Consider the following 20,202-nt stretch of genomic DNA (forward strand, 5'->3'; position numbering starts at 1 on the left):
CTGATTCGATACTTTCATGATACTTGAGTGTCGATTCGATATATATTGCCATTTTTAAGTATTGCACTTCGATATTACGATTTATTGTCATTTTTGTTCACTTTTTTAACACTACACTACGGGAAATAGTTGAATCATACACTTCTAGGGACTTTTACTTTGAAAAATCTCGATGAATCCGGTAATTTTCTTTTATTTTTAGCATGTATGTAGTCAGAGAAGTCCTGAAATGAAATATATCAGTCATTTTTAGGAATTATTTATTACATTTTTTTTCAGCAACGCAAAAATCAAAGAATAAAGACATTTCCCTCACAAACTAGTGATATTACTTTATTACTTTATTACAACAAACCAACAAACAAACAAACCAACAAACCAACAAACCAACGCCGGTGAAAACATAACCTCCTGTTACTCAGACTACAACAATAAAAGTGTTAACTTCCTTCTACCTCCACATAGACTCGAATGAAGCAAATATATTGATTCTGGCATTAAAGAAATCGATTTCAAAATCGTACAAAAAAATTAAAAAATCGCAATACATATTGTAGGTGAATCGATTTTTTCCCCAACCCTAGTAAATACGTATACTCATATACTTCTCATATGTCTTCATATAATAAGTGTTACTGGCATGCTGCTCTTCATTGGGCTTCACGTCCTACCTTGATTCACACACGAGGTATGAAATGCAGAAACACAGGCATAGCTTCCTGCCATCCAAACACGTAAACTGTAATCTACCACCTGATCTCCACCAACATCAGCAGAGCCAGGACACTGCACCGCCCTATACAGCTGGCTAATTGTGCAGGTATTTTAATTACCATACAACTGACAGTACTGCCCATACATAAAAATAGATGTCCTTGACATGTTCCTTCTCAGAATGTGGAGGTGAACTCTGCCAGAACTTTTATGATTCACTAAAACAGCACTCCCTTCAGACCTGATAAACCAGCTCAATAATCGCTCTTGTTTTAATCGCCCTTCAAGTCCTTCTAAAACCTTTTTCCTACATCGTGACCTGACGTAGGTTTCTGTATGATGATGGTGGTACATGTACAGTATATATACTGGGGCTGGGACGATACACCCATCTCCTGATTCAATACTATCATGATACTTGGGTGGCGATTCGGGCACAGAAAAGATTCAAACAGCCACATAGAGAAAGAATTTTTGGAATTTATAACTTGACAAAGTAATAGAATTTATTTATTTTCACAACCGTTCGAATTTTTTAATATTTTTCATTGAAGGACTATATGTTAATATAATGACAGAAGAGGGGTAAAATCTGAACTTTTGCGTAGAAAATGATTCTAAATATTAATGTCTGGGTGGATCTTGGACTCCTGCGCACAAACCCCACCCCTTCACCACAGATGTGCCAATCAAACAACCACTTGATTGATATCTACAGTGCACCAATGAGCATTCACCTAGTTTATCATCGACCTCAGATACTCCGATACCTGTTTACTCATTATAACTGGAATAGAAGCGGATTCACTCTCTGATCAGGTAGGACAAAAAAAACATGAATACATTTGAACTTGATATAACTTTTTATATAATAATAATACAAATTATTATTATTATTATTATTATTATCATTGTTATTATTAATATTGATATTAATAACAATACTACTACTATTACTATTACTACTAATTATAATTATACTACTGTTATTATGGATTTTATTATTAATTTAACTGACAGCATAATTTTCACAGATTTAGGTTTTATTTTGGCTCATAAATGAATGGAAATATTATTACAGTAATCAAGTGAAAATAATAATAATGATAATAATGATGTATCATTATTCTTATAATTTTTATTTTGATGACAACAATAATGATAAGAATAAAATGAAAACTTTTGCTTTTTTAAATACTCAATCCTCAACCATGAGAAAATTAATGCAAACTGTTTTATAATGACTGGCAGCTGTATTGGTCCGATATAAAAATGCGTTTATGGAAATTAAGTTTATGGATTGAGCTCTCATCTACCAAACCGCCTTATTTGCTTTTGATGATTAGCCTGTAGCTTTAAACAAACAAAAATGACAGTTTATGAGAGCTTCCATCAATGTACACACAGTGGTTTAAGAAGTATTCAGATCATTCACTTTAGTAAAAAATAGAAATTCCTGTGAAAATACTCCACTAAATGTCCTGCATTGAAAATATAAGTACAAGTACTTAAGTATTATCAGCAACATGTACTTAAAGTATCAAAAGTAAAAATACCCATAATGATGAAAAACGATTTTGTTGTGTTTTACTATGTATGCTGGATTGTTGTGTTATTACTGATGCATTCCTGTGTAATTAGCATTTCACTCTTCTAGTTGGTCGAAGTGGAGTTGATTTGAACTATCATGTTGGGTAATTTATTATATTTTGCATACAAAACTTGATGGAGTTATGTTTTATAAATCCATCATGTTATATGTAAAATCTTAGTCTGCAAAGTAACTTGTAACTAAAGCTGTCAGATAAATGTAGTGGAGTAAAAAGTACCATATTTACAGCTGAACTGTAGTGGAGTAAAAGTAGCATTAAATGGAAATACTCAAGTACAAGTAGGACGAAGTAAGATTTGTACAATACTTGAGTAAATGCACTTAGTTACATTTCACCTCTGACTACACTCTCTTGTGTATTTCACCACACCCTTTGTCTACAGATTTGAGCGGCTTCCCAATCAAATGCATCACACAGCCAAGATGGTTAAAAAAGGGATGGTGCTTATTGTCGTGCTGGGTGTGACCAGCATTTCTGTGTTCTGGAGAATAAACATGACGCCGCCATGTGCTTGTGACAGGTGTTTATCTGAAGATGATCCCTGGTTCATGCAGCGTTTCAACAAATCTGTTGAACCATTTCTGTCAGCAAACTACAAACTGTCAGAGGACGCTTTCAACTGGTGGAAGGTAAGTTGTGACCTTGTTCAGTCTCTCAACCAGCAGTTCAAATCAGGGTCAGGAAGTAAAATACAATCTCATTTAACAGTTATCATAGTGAGAAAACTTCAGCTCTGTTCTGTTATAGTTAGACCACTTCTTCTCAATGGTGGCAGTAGAAAGCTGTCTGACTCGTATCCGTGAACTAACTACTTTATCCACAGGTAAGCAATGTTACAGACAGGACTCTGGGAATAATAGTGATGTTAGTGTGATATAAAGTGGAAAAAATATCATTAAACCTACACAAAATGTTGTAGAATTAATTTTTAATCTACTTAAAGGGACAGTGTGTAGAATTTGGTGACATCTAGTGGTGAGATTGAGGATTGCAACCAGCTTGGTACCCCTCCACTCACTCCTCCCCTTCCAAGACTGCGGTACCGTGAGCCGCCGAATACAAAACCATGGTAATGCCATTCATCTCTCTCAGAGGCCATCCTAACCATAATAACACTACTTTAGGAGCAACGGAAGTCAGACGACGGCCAGTGGTACCACGGTTTTGCACTCTGCGGCTCACGCAGGTAACGTAGAAATGCAAAAGACTCTCTTTAGAGATAGAGTTTGGTTTGTTCGTTCTGGGCTACTGTAGAAACAATGCGCACTGCAGGAAGAGGACCCGCTCCCTATGTAGATATGAAAGGCTCATTCTAAACTAACAAAAACACAACGATTCTTAGTTTCAGGTGATTATACACTAATGAAAACATGGTTATGAATTTTATATTCCAATTCTGCTAATAGATCCCCCAAAATGTTACACAATGTTCCTTTATAGCAAATAATCACCACTTGGAGTAACTTATAATCACATATAACACTGATTATAATACATTAGGAAAATATTATAATGTATTACAACTATGGGAATTATAATACACAGTGATCTATGCAAAATAAAGGTCATTGATTAACCAGCAATGATGCAGTTTTATATTACTTGACCTTATAAGTCAAGTGCTTCGAACTATAATTATGCAGTGCTATAAGCAGCAGATTATTATGCATTATAAATATGTTTATAATGAATTATAGACATGGCCGTCAGAGAAACACTTTAATTTATTTCTAGGTTACACGTTCTACACATGTGCAGTAAGCAACTTTACAATAACCAATAAACTATCACCAAAACAAATTAACCTGATTCTAGGCAAAATACCAGAACTGTATCCATCAAGCAGAAAATACAACATTTATACATTTCACAATATAGGCAAATATTTCAAAACTTTTAAAATCACTGTGGTGACAACATCTGCCAATTTGTTTATTGAGTACAACTCATGACAGCTCTAACAGTCATCTATGTTCTGTTTTCCCGACAGCGGTTACAGGCTGAACGACGCAGCTTCAGTACCTACAGAAGAACAGTGGACAGGCTGTTCCAGATGTTCCCACCCAGTCCAGTTGTTATAGAACCCAGACCTGACCGCTGCAGAACTTGTGCTGTGGTGGGGAACTCTGGGAATCTGAGGGGATCACATTATGGACCACTCATAGATTTCCATGAATTCGTCATACGGTAAAGATGAAGAAAGCTGTTTTAATCTATTATTGTCTTTTGTCCCTCCCTTTTGTATGAAACGTATCCCTCTGTACTGTCTAGAATTAACCGTGGTCGTATACAAGGCTATGAAGCGGATGTTGGGAGCAGAATAACTCATCGGGTCATGTATCCAGAGAGCGCTGTGCATTTAGATAACACCACCTATCTAGTGATGGCTCCATTTAAGACACGGGATTTTGAGTGGATCATGAAGGCCATCACCATTGGACCCTCTGGAAAGTGAGTCATATTTCTATGAACTATGGATGTGTGATAATTTCTTCCCAGTAGCTTACATAGTGTTCAGTATTAACCCTCATACAGGTATACTTATTCTTGTCTGTTTTCATTTTACACAATGTGCAAATTACCTGTAACTTTCCTAAAATAATATCCTGTTTTTTATTTTCTTCAGATGACATTACTTACATAACTAATAATGTTTTGAGAAGAAATAAGTTAACATTTTGCTATGATGGTTGTTTCTTACAGTAGTTTATCCAGTCGGTAGTCCTTGTATGTTAAATAGGCTGGTTATTTCATTCCAGTAGATTTCATTTCAAAATTCCCCTTTACCAAAAGCCAATCACATATCTGCTCTGTCCTGTTTATTTAGACTGACAAAACGACCAATTGGAAAAAAACCATAATGAAATAAGACAAGTCTACAGGGATGTTAGCATTATGTGAGGCTGTGCAGTGATGCTTTGAGCTAAATGGCAATGTCACCATGCTAATGTGCTCACATTGACAAATGCTACTACAGTATGATGATCATTAGCATGTATCATGTAAACCATATTCATCATTTTATTTCAGCGTGTTTGCATGCTAAAATTTGCTAATTTGCACTTGATGGGAATGTCATTAGTTTTGCAGATATAAACCAAAGGACATTATAATTTTGATGGCGCTAGATAAAAAGTTAACACACAGACAGCAATACCTTCAATTTCAATGAAAGTTGCCAAATTGCATGGAAATCCATCCACAGATTTGGACTATCTCTCTGAAGGAGGACAACGTCTCCAAACATAGTAGCCCAATCATTTCAATGAATGCATATATTCCTATTGGAATATATAATAATGTTTAATTTTAATAAGTATCATTGAATCAATTGAATTTAATAAAAATATAGAAAAAATAAATATATTTAAGATCAGAGAACATGAAATGTATATAAAAAAAAACATATAAATTAAGTTAACTAAATGTATATTTTTTTAACTTAAAGTTACACCATCAAGAGGATTACAGAGAGAGGGGTTGATAGTGGTATCATCTATTTGTGCATAAACGTAAAATGTCAGAGAATGATGCATGTTTTTGGGATACAGTGTAAATAAAGTACAATCAGCATTTTTAGCTTTATAAAATCTGTAACTATGTTGTATGTATGGAGCTGTAATGTATGCCAAAACATACAGACAACATACAGATTTACAGTATCTATTCATCAACATGAAAATGTTTTCCTCAGTCTATCTACAGTACCCATTTATCATATACCAGACTACATTGTGCTCTCTAGTATGATAATATAGACTACATTTACAAAAGGATTAGACACTTCTGAAGACTGAAATGCATAATTCACTCACTCTAACATCCCAGCAAAAATTTGCTTCATATAGCCGACCTACTAAAGTTTTTCAGCTGGACATGTGGCAACTGTTGGATAATGTAAGAGTTTATCCAAACATATTAAAATGAAATTATATTTCATTTAGTTTGCTAATTGCTTGATAATGTAATGAACTAGGACTGTGTTTGTTACCTTATAACAGATGGAACAAGTGACAGATGGATCTTTTAGCAGGTTTATTTGGAAAGATAAAAAGTTAAAAGAAAAGGTAACATTACAAATAGAACTTGAGCAAATACAATATAGTTTATTATAGTCTTTGACCCAGGTGTGCTGAGGATGGTCTGCCCTGTCGGTTTGAGCCTGTATAAAGTAGGGCGGGGGTGGGGGGTAGGGGGGGGGGGGTTGTTGGCAACAAGGCTCATTCACATGCTAGCAATTTCATTGTGTAAAATTCTTTGAAAATTCTACAGAGTTTGGTATACACAACGTGAAATAAAACATCCCCCTGAGATAGGCGTTTTAGTATCATTTTACTGTACTGACGAAAACATCCAATCATTTCATGTTGAGTTTGACATTTCCTGCTATTTTCAACAGGCCAAGAATCAGGGCTAACAAGAATTTGATGAGTATTATTTCCAATTCATTCAACAATAAACTTTATTGGCTGCAAAGGTAATGGTTCATAAAATGAGCCTAATTTTGATTCCTAACAGGCGATGTTCATGAACCCAGCTTTCATGAGGTATGTTCATGACATGTGGCTGCAAAAGAAGGCCGGGTATCCATCCACTGGCTTCCTTGCTCTGGTTCTTGCCCTGCACATTTGTGACGAGGTGAGTTCACTTGTATTTCCTTGTAACGTCACCGTTGTTGATGTAACACACTAATGATTAATAAGTGGATGCAAATGATTGATGACTGATGGAAAAAGCTTTGAGGCTTTTACTACGACTTTCTTTGTTTTCCGATAGGTCCATGTGTTTGGTTTTGGAGCAGACAGTGATGGGAACTGGAGCCATTACTGGGAAAAACTCAGATACAAGAACTTAAAAACTGGAGGACATCCTGAGGGACTTGAGTATAAGGTCATCCAGGAGCTAGATATGCGACGAAAACTCACGTTTTATGCAGGGTGGTGATCTTTCTATCAGCATTCAAAGTATTCAAGCCAAGAAGCATCGGCCTTACACATCTCTTCTGGGACTGACTCCCTTTGCTGCAAACATTAACCCTTCATAGATTAAAACTGTGAGTGGTGAATCATCCAGATCTATGGAGAGGGAATAAACTACATGTGTACACATGACACACTATAAAATTATATCAAAGATGTATATTTATATGTATATACTCTATAGATAGATAGCCAACAGACTACCGAATACAGAATACACATGTGCCTCTATGATTGTGACACAATACTATTCTATTAACTGAAAGTTATGGATACAAATCTGTACCAGAATCTCTTCTTGTTTACATGGAATAAAAATGTTGGGGTGGTGAAGTACTGTACCTTATTAAATGTATGTAACTGAAGTAGAATTTTTTTTTAGCAGTGCGATAGCAGTGAGCAAACTGCAATAAGTGCATTCAACCTAAACAGGAACAAGAGTTAGATGGCAGAACAAGTTACAGAAAGTACAGGATCGCACCTCAGACAAAAAAATAAGTATCACACAGATACAAGGTTTTAGATTAGGCAACACACAAATTAAATTAACAATGAATATAGAAATGTCCTCCAAATCGTGCACAGATTTGAAAGATGTGTGCAGTGTTCAGTACGGCTCCCAAACATTGTCCAGCTTTTCCTTGATTCATGCTCTGAATAGCTCCGTCTCAATGGATCAGCCATTAACCTGCTTAAATAACCAGCCACTGGAGAGAATAAGAGAGACACCCATTTTTGAGTTGTAGAAATGATCAAATTCTTATAAAAATCTCACATCTTTGACTCATGGATGAAAGAAAAACAGGCCAATCACGCTGTCATTATGTATGTTGAAACACAGAGGGAGCTCTTTTACTTCTTGCTGTAATTAGTGGAAGACTGTGTGACATGTTTTGCTCTTCCACTGGATCTCCACAGGGCTGTGTCCTGTCACTTATTTTATACATAATGATACTGGTGTGTATACTGACGACTGACGACGAGGCAGGAGATCACCAACGTCAGTGGGATTCATCCTCTTTGAACCATGAATGTCTCTGCAAAACTTTATAGCAATCCCTTCAATAGTTGAGATATTTCAATCTGGACCAAAGTGGTGGACTGACAGACTGGCTGACAGAGCCATCTCTAGAGGCAAGCCACTAGAATGGCTAAAAATATAATTTTTTATGATTTCTAAACACCCTTTGGTTTTTCACTGTAAAAGGTCATGTTTTTTTTTCTTTTCATTTGTTTATATTATTATAAATCTGCTTTGTTTGGTTTTGGCAAGCTGCTTTCCCTCTATGTTGTGCTTTGTATGTAAATAGAAGTCATCGGCTCACAAAAGTTAAATTAAAATAATTAAAATTAAAATTGAAATGAAATAGACAATGCTTATGGTCCCACTTTTGTTGAATCCACACTGATAGAAGATGAACTGATGTTGAAATAATTACAAAACGTGAATTGAAATTGTGAATTGGTTTTCAGTGGTGGATCAACATTATTTCAGGGTGGACCTAAACATATGTTTCAATGTTTTTATTTTATTTTTTTCTTCATTTTCTAAAACAATAATTCAAAAGGCTCAAAGGAAAATAATTTGTAAAAAAGAGGCCTATTATACAGAATCAGCATTTCATATACAGTGTGTAGGCTACAAGATTTTTATATGGGGTTTTTTTCCGCCCACACTCTTCAGCAGATGCTAAATCCCACAACCCTCCCTACAGGTAGCTCTGCCTACTTATCTGTTTCTATCACGCATGTTTTCCAGTCTTCTTCTGGCCTCAGCAGCCTGTTTCTGTGGGGAAGTAACTGGATTTATCTATAAAAATTAACTGGATATCTGGTCAGGTAAGAGAAAAAAAAATTACAGACATTTTAACACATTTAAAGTGATGGTGGGTTTAGAATAATTAATGACATTAATTAAGACACAATGTCGTGTTTTCATGGAGCTCCTTAAAATCTGAAGCTCCTCCTATCAGGCTAATTGATCACCAGAATATTAAAATTATTCCTCAAATAAAACACAAATCATACGAAGGAAATTATATATTCTTTAACAAGTCTTTCTCACACAATGATCTGCCTTTAAAATATTATATATAATTACACAGAAATCTCTCATCTTTAATCATGTGACCAACACCTCATCTGAATGCGCCCTGGTTACTTAACAGCTGATTGCGCTCTGCTCCTGTTTCGATCTGGTGAAGCGCACAGAGGAGCACACAGAGAGAGAGAGAGGTGGGTAGACAACACGTCAATGAAATAAACGTATGGACCTTTGGCGATCTACACTGTTAGGATAAATAACGAGCAAGCCATGGCCACGGTATTACCAAAAGTGCGTTTGGCACGCTCCCGACGCACTTGACTAACCATCGACATGTGGAGGTATAAAGAGATAAAAGCAAACAATTTGTGCGCAGCCCACATACACACAACACGGTGAAGTCCGTCAGTCTGGCTGATATGAGTGACTCCTATGCTGCTCTCAGGCATAACACTGTGTTGAAATATATACAAAATATACACAATTGTATGGAAGTGCCAGCTTTTATGGAAGAAAAATGTGAAAATATTTTTTTTTAATTCCCATAAATGTCTGAGAAAACAAACATTTGAGCCACTTTATTTCAAGGTTTTACTGCATTTCATTTTATTTATTCAGTCTTACAGGAAATTAAATTTAATATTCATAATATTTCCTCATTGTCTTCTGTAGAACTTTTTTGTTGTGATTAATTTGGCTGATATGAGTGACTCCTATGCTGCTCTCAGGCATAACACTGTGATAAAATATATAAAAATATATACACAATTGTATGGAGCTATACCAGCTTTTATGGAAGAAAATGTGAAAATATATATTTTTTTAAATTCCCATAAATGTCTGAGTAAACAAACAAACATTTGAGCCACTTTATTTCAAGTTTTTTTCTGCATTTCATTTTATTTATTCAGTCTTGCAGGAAATTAATTTTAATATTCATAATGTTTCCTCATTTTCTTTTGTAGAACTTGTTTATTGTGATTCATTTGAATATCAACAGACAGTAGGCTACAATTTACATACCATCTGAGTAAACACAGTTAACAAAAAACAAATATTCAAATAGTAGGAGGTGAGGTCAGAAAGTGGATTTATGTCTGACTGAATGCCAAAGTTTAATAAAGACCAGCAACCTGAAGTTTTACTTCCACTATGACAGGTGTCAGCAACCTTTACTACCAAAAGAGCCATTTTAGGCAAAAAAAACCAAAACAAAAAAATCTGTCTGGAGCCGCAAAACATTTGATCATTGTGATGAAGGTAACACAGTTTAAAGTCTGCATTTCATTTTATTTATTCATTCTTACAGGGAATTAATTTAAATATTCATACATAATGTTTCCTCATTGACATCTGTAGAACCGGTTTCCTGATGGTTCTGCTCAGAATAAATATATTTTGGTTAATATTGACATGTTCAGTTCAATATAAACACACAGTATTTGACTACAAGCCAGTAAAACGCCGAATGTATACATTGTGAGTAGTTAAGTGACTATCGACGCCGTAGCTGATATTGCGCCGTTAGCCTTTCCAACTAACTAGCCAAGCTAACTACCTCTGAAGGACATTCTAGAATGCCCAGAGAGCCTCCAGGTGACCCGGATAAAGCCTGGTAGCTTCTCTGGCAACGAGGGAGAAAGAAGATTTCACCCGTCGGCCTGCCACGGTCAGCTATCAGCCAGCCAGCTTTTTGCACCCCTCTTGTTTATATTCATTAGGGGGATCTATTGGAACTAATATATTTTAATCTTGCATGGAGAAAGGGAGAAATCACAAGTTAAATTTAACAAAACAGTATTCACTTTAACCAAATAGTTATCTGGCAATACATGCCTTACAATGTTTTTAATGGTAATAAGTGTAAAGTAACTTATTGTTATGTTTAATAGTAAGCTGTTATAACATTGCTGATAAAAAAAAATATTATTTTCCCAGCAGTGTAGAAAGGCTGTGGCCAAAACTGCAGTTGTCCACTTATTCAGGCTCACAGCTTTGGTTCTGTTAGCTGGACGTTCATATTTTGGATCAAGTGTCTTAATGAGTCTTTTGAATCTGGGCTTTTCAACTACGCTAACATTGTGATGTAGGTGTTTACAGCGGCCGTGATTTCTTTGCATTTTGCACTTTTTTGTCAAATGGGATTGCTTTGGAAAGTGAGGAAGCCAGAGTCATTTGCCTCTGGGCTGGTTCTGGTTGCTTTTGTCGTGTTCTCGCTACTGTACTCGCTTTGCCGTTTCAGTTCTTTCGCTTTCTCTGGGCTCCGGGCTCCTTCTCTCTCCACTGCTTCCCTCCATAAAAAAAAAAACACGCCGGCCGAATACATCACACAGAGAGTCTCATGCTGGGGGGGATGGCTTAAAAACATTACGTGACAATTTATAGTCGATGATCGCGATATAGTCATTTTATATACCGCGCGTGGGACAAGCCGCGATCGACTATATTCGATGTATTGCCCACCCCTACTTGGAGGTGCAACATTAGCACTCTTTGACACAAACTCTGCTACGCTACTGTGAGTACTCAGCTCTTATTGTTTTGGCTCGGTTAGAGCAAAACGGTCTGAACTGTTTTTGGCCACCACGTTCCCAAGCATCGACCAGGCCTGCAACGGGGGTTGTTTTCATTAATGGTCCTTTTCTGTTTGCCAGCTTGTTTGTGTGTGTGTGAGTGTGTGTGGGCCCACCAGGTTATTATTGGTCAAGTAAAAGAAACCATAAGAGTTCATTTCATATTCTTTGGTATTGCTTTATGGTATTATTGTCTAGACCAAGTACATTAAAGGGTAACATATATGCTAGTGACCTTAGAAGGTTGAAGGAGCATAGAAGATTGTTTTGGGTGAATACTGACTTGTTTATTTCTGTGAAAGGTCAAAGTGCTATTTTCATGGTTTACTATTATTAAGAGTATTGTGAACCTTTTCTATTTTACATATTTTTGATATTATCATTCCCTTTTAGTTAATACATTGTGAGTTAATTGTTGGGGACATAGTTGTTCTGTGATTTTTGTTGTGTATAAACATAACCACAGTGAAGCCACATATAAGAAATAGGGAGGAAATAATGATGGGTTATTAAAATAAAACAACAACAGGAATAAGGGTTTAATTAGAGCCAACCTGGGAAATAATTTTACTAACACAGGGCGCTACCTATATGAAAAGGTGCAGAAAGCGTTACATGAGTAAACACAGTTAACAAAAACAAACATTCAAATTGTAGGAGGTGAGGTCAGAAAGTGGATTTATTTCTGACTCAATGCCCCAAAGACGGAGACTGGTTTTAGTTTAATAAAGACCACCAACCTGAAGTTTTAGTTCCACTATGACTACAATGGTAATAAACTGTGTCATTTGTTTTGATGTAAGCTTGTTCATGACAGGTTTACACATCCAACTGTGTATTTCACCACATACTATCTCCACAGATTGGATCTGATCCTCACTCAAGACCAGAAAAATGTGTTCCAGAAAAACCCAGGTCATCATGTCCCTGCTGTGTCTCACTGCCATCGGGGTGTTTTCTAGATCTTCATGGATTTTATCAGTGTACCGTGATTCCTTCCCCCCTCGCAACTCAAGTCTTTGTGCATGTGACAAATGTTTAATGGAGTATGATCCGTGGTTTAGTGAGCTCATGGGTGCATCTCCTGAGCCCTTTTTATCACCGAGAAACAACATCACAGAGGAGACCTTTAAATGGTGGAAGGTAAATCAGTCAACTTTTTAAATCTTTAAATACTGTGTTATAATAATTATGATTATTTATTTTATAGGACTGTGGATATACAAGCCGTTGTCATGATACGTACATGAAACAAAGTGGGGTTTGCTGACCACTTTCACACCCCACTCCCTCACCACATAGCTTCATTCCAGATGGCCGTGTCGCTGTAAAAATATCGTTGGCTTGCTTTCCTCACGTCCGTTTCTCTTCTCGTGCACTGACTCGTTTAAGCTGAACAGCCAATCAGAGTGATTTCTCTCAGCGACTGGTTCCAACATGCTGAATCGGCCGAAAAGCCTCCAACACGGGCAGACTGGAGCCGACGGTGCGGGACACCACAAAAACTAAGCCGACAGACGCTCACCAACGGCCCCAAACTTTGGTGTGTCAGGGCCTTTAGCTGCACCCCCCCCCCCCCCCTCCCCTCCCTCCGCTGCTACTCCGTCAAGCTGTCCAGCCCGTTCTCACTCACATGGCGTCAAATACTGATGCTTTGTCACAGCCGTCGGCATCACAAGGCACCCTTTAGCTCCAGTATGAGATGCAACAGGCTTTCCATTAACTACAATTTAAACCCCGCCGCAGGGACAGTGAAAGCGCAGAGAAAGTGTGCCGGGAGTCACTGTGGTGACGTAGTTTAAAGAGCGAAAGAGACACACACAGGGCCGGCGGGAGGGGAGGTGGATGGGTCCAACAAACACAAAGCTTTCATCCAGGAGATCGCTGTTCGTGAGCTGGCCGATGCTGCACGGTGATTGACCCTGTCTGAGTTTGAGGGGCCGTAATTTGCGGAGGGTATATGACCAAAACTTCTGTAAGACAGGGTTTCACTGTAAATGTTGAAGATAATCTGTTTTTTGTTATGTGTGTCAGCGCATACAGTATGAAAGACGCAGCTTCAGTTTCTACAATGCAACAGTGGAGAAGGTGTTCCAGATGTTCCCACACAGTCTTAATCTGACAGAGTCCAACCCCGACCGCTGCAGGACTTGTGCTGTGGTGGGGAACTCTGGGAATCTGAATGGATCCCGCTATGGACCTCTCATAGATTTCCACGATGTCGTCATAAGGTTCGGTGAATCATAAAGCTCCAGTCTTCAGTGAGCAACATTTATATTCTGTATTTCCTTGTTATGTGAGCTTCTTTCACCATATAATAGTTCTTTAACTACATGATATACTAATGTTAATCCTCTGCACCATTTAGGATCAACCGTGGCCGTGTCAAAGGCTATGAAAAAGATGTTGGGACCAGAACAACACATCGTGTGATGTATCCAAACAGTGCTACTAATTTGGACAACACCACCTATCTTTTGCTGTTTCCATTCAAGATAAATGACTTACAGTGGCTCCTCAAGTCCTTCGCTCCAAGGTAGGTGTGAGATATACAGTAACTGTACAAACAAAGAAAATAATCTGTATTTTTTTTCTGTACTGAGATGTAATTTGATTACAAGACTTTATGATTTTGAACCAAGCAACTACTGTAAGAGGAAGTTGTGTAGTTGGCTGTGTGTAAGAGGAATTTGAAGAATAACATCAGGAAACACATAACAATGGGCACATGCACATTACATTTAACCAATTTGCATTCGCAAATATGTTTTGAAGGAAACGTAATGCCTGCCAGATGGCATATCTTTATTACCATGACGTAAATATTCATATTAAACATATCTGCAAGCTGTTGCTGCCTTTGCAAAGTGTTTACACTGACCTTATCTGCCACACATTCAGTGTCTACATATTTCATTTGTTTTCTCTACAATATCCGCTGCTAGCAACTAAAGCATGACCGACATTTTTACGGTTATGTTAAGGTAACAGAAAACACTTAGTTAAAGTTAGGGAATGATCTGTGTCAAAAAGATCTTTGGCTACACAATAAAAAAGTGAATACTGATTTGAAGCATGAGACAGGATGCATTTGCTTTTCATTATTTTCTGTAACTAGAACCACAATCTTTCTCTAGTTTTAACACGTTGAAGTTAAAACGGGTGTCAAACTCATTTTAGTTCATGGGCCACATAATTTGATTTCAAGTGGACTGGACCAGTAAAACCATTGCATAATTACCAATAAATAATAATAAGTGGAAAGAAAAACAAATACATTCTGAAAACGTTTACAATTAATGAACAATCCATTTACAATACAGACGATGAAAGGCCTGAAATCTCTCGGGTACGACTAAAAAACAGATTGTTTCCTCAAACCTGCCAACAATTCATTTATCTTTGATGTTCTAAGTTATCCTTGCAAATTCTTGTATTTTCTGCCATGATGAGTCTGATAGTGGCGGCAAATATTGTATCCCTTGAGCACTGGAAGGTGCTGTGAACACACCAAGCACACTGGTTCCCCATTTACCTCGGTGAAGAAATAAGAACTGATCCATTTTTCTTGGAAAACCCGATATTGTTCACTGTTCTCCTTTTTGACAAAGACATTTTTTCACCAGTGGCTCCTGCATGGCTTTCGCTTGACAGTGTTGTATCACAAGCCTGTGCGTGCAACCCGATATCAAAGCCTGTAATACACCCGCCTGTCCACCAGAGAACAGCGTGTCAGTGTTACGTTTTGACTCGCAGAGACGTGAATATACACACCTGTATGAACGTGCAGTACGAGCAGGGGGCAACAAAGCTACTGACTTAGGATCAGGCAAGAAAACCACTAAGTTAGGTTGAGGGAAAACGGCATTGTAGGGGTTTAAAATTAGTATGTAAAGTAAGTAAAACACAACGTAAACGTCAGTACGGGAAACACGTGACAAACATCTTGTGACAAAAGTCATTACAAAAAACGTGACAAACGTCACTAACGTAACTTGCAAAACAAAACACAAGCCTTCCGCTTGAATGTCCTGTGTTTGTTTGACCCGCCCACCTTAAGTGGTCTTTTCCACTTTATATACTACATAATTAGCTCTGAAGTTTCACTTCCGTCACTACACAACACGTGACAAACATCAGAACAAAACACTGCACCTTCATGCGGGTGTGTAATATTCACGTCGCAGCGACACGAAACATGACACTGCCACGCTTTCTTCCGGTGGACAGGCAGGCTCTTGCACGCTTTGCCGTGAGACTGGGCTGGTAAGCATGCGGGATCTTTAATAGTGTGTCCAGCATAGGGCCTGCTACTCTTATTAGGACAGCCCCATTGAAAATTTTGAATTAATGACTTCTCTGCCGTTTTCACGCTTTGCAACGTCATCCAGTGGGCCGGATTGGACCCCTTCGGCTAGCTGGTTCTGGTCCTCAGGCCATATGTTTGACACCCCTGGTTTAAAGGGATACTTTGCAGATTTTCAACCAGCTCTGTGTGTTGGAGTTCTGGGCGCTGGTAACCCAAAAAAACAGCCAAACATCATTCATCTGCACACACTGGGATGACACAGAGCTGGTTGAAAATCAGCAAAGTTTCCCTTTTAAGTAGTCTAATTCTAACAAGACATGGAATAAACCCTGGTCTACAGTGTCCCTAGCCATTGACTTCCTATTGATTGTGCAGTAGAGGGATGTCACACTTCCTGAATAGGAAGAAACTTCATGAGTTTGAATGTAATCCAGACATGAATTACATTTCCTCAAAGACGTATTTTGAAGGGTAGACTCTAACACTTCATGTTTCCTCCAACAGAGAAAAAAAAGCTGCAGACTCAGGATTCATAGCCAACAAGGATTTGGTGAGTTTTATGTATTATACAGTTCACTGGAATAAAATGGTTCATAAATGTTAGTTTAAAGTTTTAATTTTTACTCCTGAACAGGTGGTGATCCTCAGTCCAGCGTTCATGAAATACGTTCATTATGTTTGGCTCAAAAGGAAGGGCAGTTATCCATCCACTGGCTTCATGACTTTGATTCTCAGCATGCACATGTGTGATGAGGTACGTTCACTGGTAATCATTCACTATTTTTAAGTAAATCATTTTTAATTAGGTGAATGTTAAACAAAATAATGCTGCCACTCAAAACTGGTGCTCATGTTCCTGCTTCAACAAATGGTCAAACTGGACCATTTGGACCACAGTGGAACAGTTCTCCACTTGCACATTACTTGTACTTGACGTAGTCAGTCAATCTGATAATCACATTTTGAACATTTATGCGGGTTGCACATGTAGGAAAACATTGAAACATAGTAAAGAATAGTCCCAGTTCACTTCCATTTGTCCACAACTGGTCCGTGAGTTGAATAAGGAGCTTTGCACACATGCTTGTACTATAGAGAAGAACTGCAAGATGAGCATTAGTAGTTGGAAAAAGATACAAACTGGGCTGAAGGGAGAAAGTACATCAGTTCTCACACCTATTGTGACCAGAAAGGGCCTCATAGCTCCAACACTGGAGGAACAGAGGGAACCCACTGGCCTCAAAAAGTGCAAAAATACACCTGCCAAACTTTTAAAACTCATCTCATATACAGTACGTTGTTTGACGTTAGCTAGCAAGCCTTCCACTACATGCAGGAGTTCTGCACTGAATAAAGAGAATTGTTAACCAACTTTAAAAAAAACGAAGATGAAATGTTGTCCTTCTTGATGTCCAGAGGATTATTCTTGCTGATCCCTCCCCCCCCCAAATTTTCCTCTAGCACCAACATAAGGCTGCCATTTTTGTTTCCATGCCTCCACACTGGCGAAAGCTGTGACCAGAGGCATTATGTTTTAGGATTGTCCGTCCGTCCGTCCATCCGTCCGTCCCATTCTTGTGAACGCAATATCTCCAAAACGCCTAGAGGGAATTTCTTTAGATTTGGCACAAACATCCACTTGGTCTAAAGGATGAACAGATTAGAATTTGGAGGTCAAAGGTCATTGTGCCCTCGCGTCCGTCCCATTCTCTCGATATCTCAGGATCGCCTTGACTGAGTGTCTTCAAATTTGGCACAAATGGCCCAAAAAAGGATTTTGGCCATAACTCAAGAATTCATATGCTAATTATGACATTTTCATACAAATGTCTAACAGGATAAAATGATGAAGAGATGACATTTTGGACAGGCATGGATGTAAACTGTAACTTGACTGGTTGGCGGAGGCAAACAACCACGAGGCGGTAATTCTAGTTTTAGTGACATATTACTTCAACTATTGAATGGATTGCCATTGACTTTGGTACGGATATGCATGGTGCTCGCCCTAATGCCACTAATGGCTGTAGATTCTGAGTCTTGTTCTTTGAGTTAAGCTGTCAGGTTTCAGCACCTCAGAATCAAATAGAAAATGCATCCACCTTGAGTCCCATTTTTAATTGACAATCAACAAGGACAAATTCACTGTAGATGAAAAATTAACATATTATACTGCGGATAGCTACATTCTCTAAATCTAGATATGCAAATTATTAAATGGTAACAATCTTACCCCAAATTAAATCCATGAAATTAAGTATATTACTGTGTTTGTGTTTCCACAGATCAGCGTGTTTGGGTTTGGAGCAGACAGATATGGAAACTGGAACCATTACTATGAAATATTGAAAAACATGAGGAAAAACTGGAAAACTGGAAATCATAATGGAAATCACGAGTATAAAATCATTAGTAAACTATATCAGCAACAGAAAATTACTTTTTTCAAAGGATGGTAATCTTTGTTTCTCTCTCTATTGTGACCATGTTTGTCCAAAAAATGCGACAAAATATTCTCACATGTAAATTAAATACCCCCAAATATTCTTGTTAGAATCTATTCACAGCGCCCATCCAAGACTCATTATACTATCATCGTCTTTTCATTTAAAAAAATACAGTAAATGCAAAATGAAATGTTCTTTTTGATTGGTTTATTGATTGATTGCTGTTTTTTTTCCGTAATTGATTCTCTAGGTTGTAAATGTTGAGGTCCATTTGCTTCTATTCGACCTCCTCACCTTCATTGAGTCTCAGAGTTGTGGCTATAATATATAATGTTAGTAAAAAATATAATAATAATTTGTTAAAGTAAAAGTCTTTTAAGATACATATTGAAATATAACTGGGGTTTAATTAACAAACTAGTCCGACATATACATACTCAGACATGCTGACCACTCTCCTTTGAGTGTGGACTTGTATGGACGTTGACCATCGCTGTGTTTTTCTTGTTTGTCAGTTGTTGTCTTTCAACTTAAAGGGGACATATCACACAAAACTCACTCTTTCAGTACTTGTGCTCCCACATTTGGGTATTGTAGTCCCTACCAACCCACAAACTGTGAAATAAGACAACCCAGTTAGTTTATTGTGGGCTTCCTAGATCAGAAAACATGTGATTCAACAAACCATTCAGATTTGGCGCCCCTTCCTATGTCACATGCAGGCTCATTATAATATAGAGGGTCTCTTAAAGAGACAGGTGCTAAACTGGAGCGTTTCAGACAGAGGATGAATACAGACAGACAGTATGATAAAAAATAATGTGTTTTTTTAACATTAAAGCATGTAAACATGTTCTAGTAGAAACCCCAAATACAAGTATGAACCTGGAAGTGAGCATGATATGTCCCCCTTAAGATATTGTGTGGTCTACAGAATTGTGGAAAAATGATTTGTATTGTGTCACATCAATGCATAAATACATCACAGAGGTTGCACTGCTTGAAGTTGGCTATTTTTGAGTGGAATGTTTTCAGCAATATTTAATGTATTTACATTTTTAACTACCTCTCTATATAATATAGTAGTGTTTATTGTTAGGCCTTTAAATGCACAGGGGATGTAAACTACTACTGTTTGTATTTTTTGATATTCACTGTTTACTCTTCCACCGCTGTGTCAAAGCTGTATTACAGACGTGGACAAAATTGTTGGTACCCTTCCGTTAAAGAAAGAAAAACCCACAATGGTCACTGAAATAACTTGAAACTGACAAAAGTAATAATAAATAAAAAATTACTGAAAATTAACTAATGAAAATCAGACATTGCTTTTGAATTGTGGTTCAACAGAATCATTTTAAAAAACAAAATAATGAAACTGGCCTGGACAAAAATGATGGTACCCTTAACTTAATATTTTGTTGCACAACCTTTTGAGGCAATCACTGCAATCAAGCGATTTCTGTAACTCTCAATGAGACTTCTGCACCTGTCGACAGGTATTTTGTCCCACTCCTCGTGAG

General features: G+C 37.5%; 2 protein-coding genes across 4 annotated transcripts; both read left to right on the top strand.

Moving 5' to 3' along the window:
• Nucleotides 1–1,333: 1,333 nt before the first annotated feature.
• LOC119503666 (CMP-N-acetylneuraminate-beta-galactosamide-alpha-2,3-sialyltransferase 1-like) lies at nt 1,334–7,639 on the top strand. Of its 2 annotated transcripts, XM_037795545.1 has the most exons (7): nt 1,334–1,533; nt 2,710–2,956; nt 4,318–4,514; nt 4,599–4,778; nt 6,727–6,754; nt 6,846–6,965; nt 7,104–7,639. In XM_037795545.1, exons 2-7 carry the CDS (start codon nt 2,732–2,734, stop codon nt 7,269–7,271), a joined length of 918 nt encoding a protein of 305 aa, XP_037651473.1. In that variant the 5' UTR covers nt 1,334–1,533; nt 2,710–2,731; the 3' UTR covers nt 7,272–7,639. The 2 variants fall into 2 exon arrangements, with proteins under 2 accessions (XP_037651473.1, XP_037651474.1); XM_037795546.1 differs by lacking the exon at nt 1,334–1,533 and having other exon boundaries at nt 2,693–2,956.
• Nucleotides 7,640–8,815: 1,176 nt separating this feature from the next.
• Nucleotides 8,816–19,400, top strand: LOC119503663 (CMP-N-acetylneuraminate-beta-galactosamide-alpha-2,3-sialyltransferase 1-like). Of its 2 annotated transcripts, none has more exons than XM_037795543.1 (7): nt 8,816–9,145; nt 12,786–13,066; nt 13,958–14,154; nt 14,292–14,459; nt 16,737–16,782; nt 16,867–16,986; nt 18,518–19,400. In XM_037795543.1, exons 2-7 carry the CDS (start codon nt 12,818–12,820, stop codon nt 18,689–18,691), a joined length of 954 nt encoding a protein of 317 aa, XP_037651471.1. In that variant the 5' UTR covers nt 8,816–9,145; nt 12,786–12,817; the 3' UTR covers nt 18,692–19,400. The 2 variants fall into 2 exon arrangements, with proteins under 2 accessions (XP_037651471.1, XP_037651470.1); XM_037795542.1 differs by lacking the exon at nt 8,816–9,145 and adding an exon at nt 9,418–9,541.
• Nucleotides 19,401–20,202: the final 802 nt, after the last annotated feature.

The sequence above is a fragment of the Sebastes umbrosus genome, chromosome 15 (genome assembly GCF_015220745.1).
Source record: "Sebastes umbrosus isolate fSebUmb1 chromosome 15, fSebUmb1.pri, whole genome shotgun sequence".
Classification (NCBI taxonomy): Eukaryota; Metazoa; Chordata; class Actinopteri; order Perciformes; family Sebastidae; genus Sebastes; species Sebastes umbrosus.

Coding starts and splice junctions, on each gene's coding strand:
- LOC119503666 (XM_037795545.1), top strand. CDS start 2,732: ATGCATCACACAGCCAAGATGGTTAAAAAAGGGATGGTGCTTATTGTC. Junction 2,957..4,317: donor ACGCTTTCAACTGGTGGAAG/GTAAGTTGTGAC, acceptor TTTTCCCGACAG/CGGTTACAGGCTGAACGACG. Junction 4,779..6,726: donor ACCATTGGACCCTCTGGAAA/GTGAGTCATATT, acceptor TATTTTCAACAG/GCCAAGAATCAGGGCTAACA.
- LOC119503663 (XM_037795543.1), top strand. CDS start 12,818: ATGTGTTCCAGAAAAACCCAGGTCATCATGTCCCTGCTGTGTCTCACT. Junction 13,067..13,957: donor AGACCTTTAAATGGTGGAAG/GTAAATCAGTCA, acceptor TATGTGTGTCAG/CGCATACAGTATGAAAGACG. Junction 14,155..14,291: donor TTCCACGATGTCGTCATAAG/GTTCGGTGAATC, acceptor TGCACCATTTAG/GATCAACCGTGGCCGTGTCA.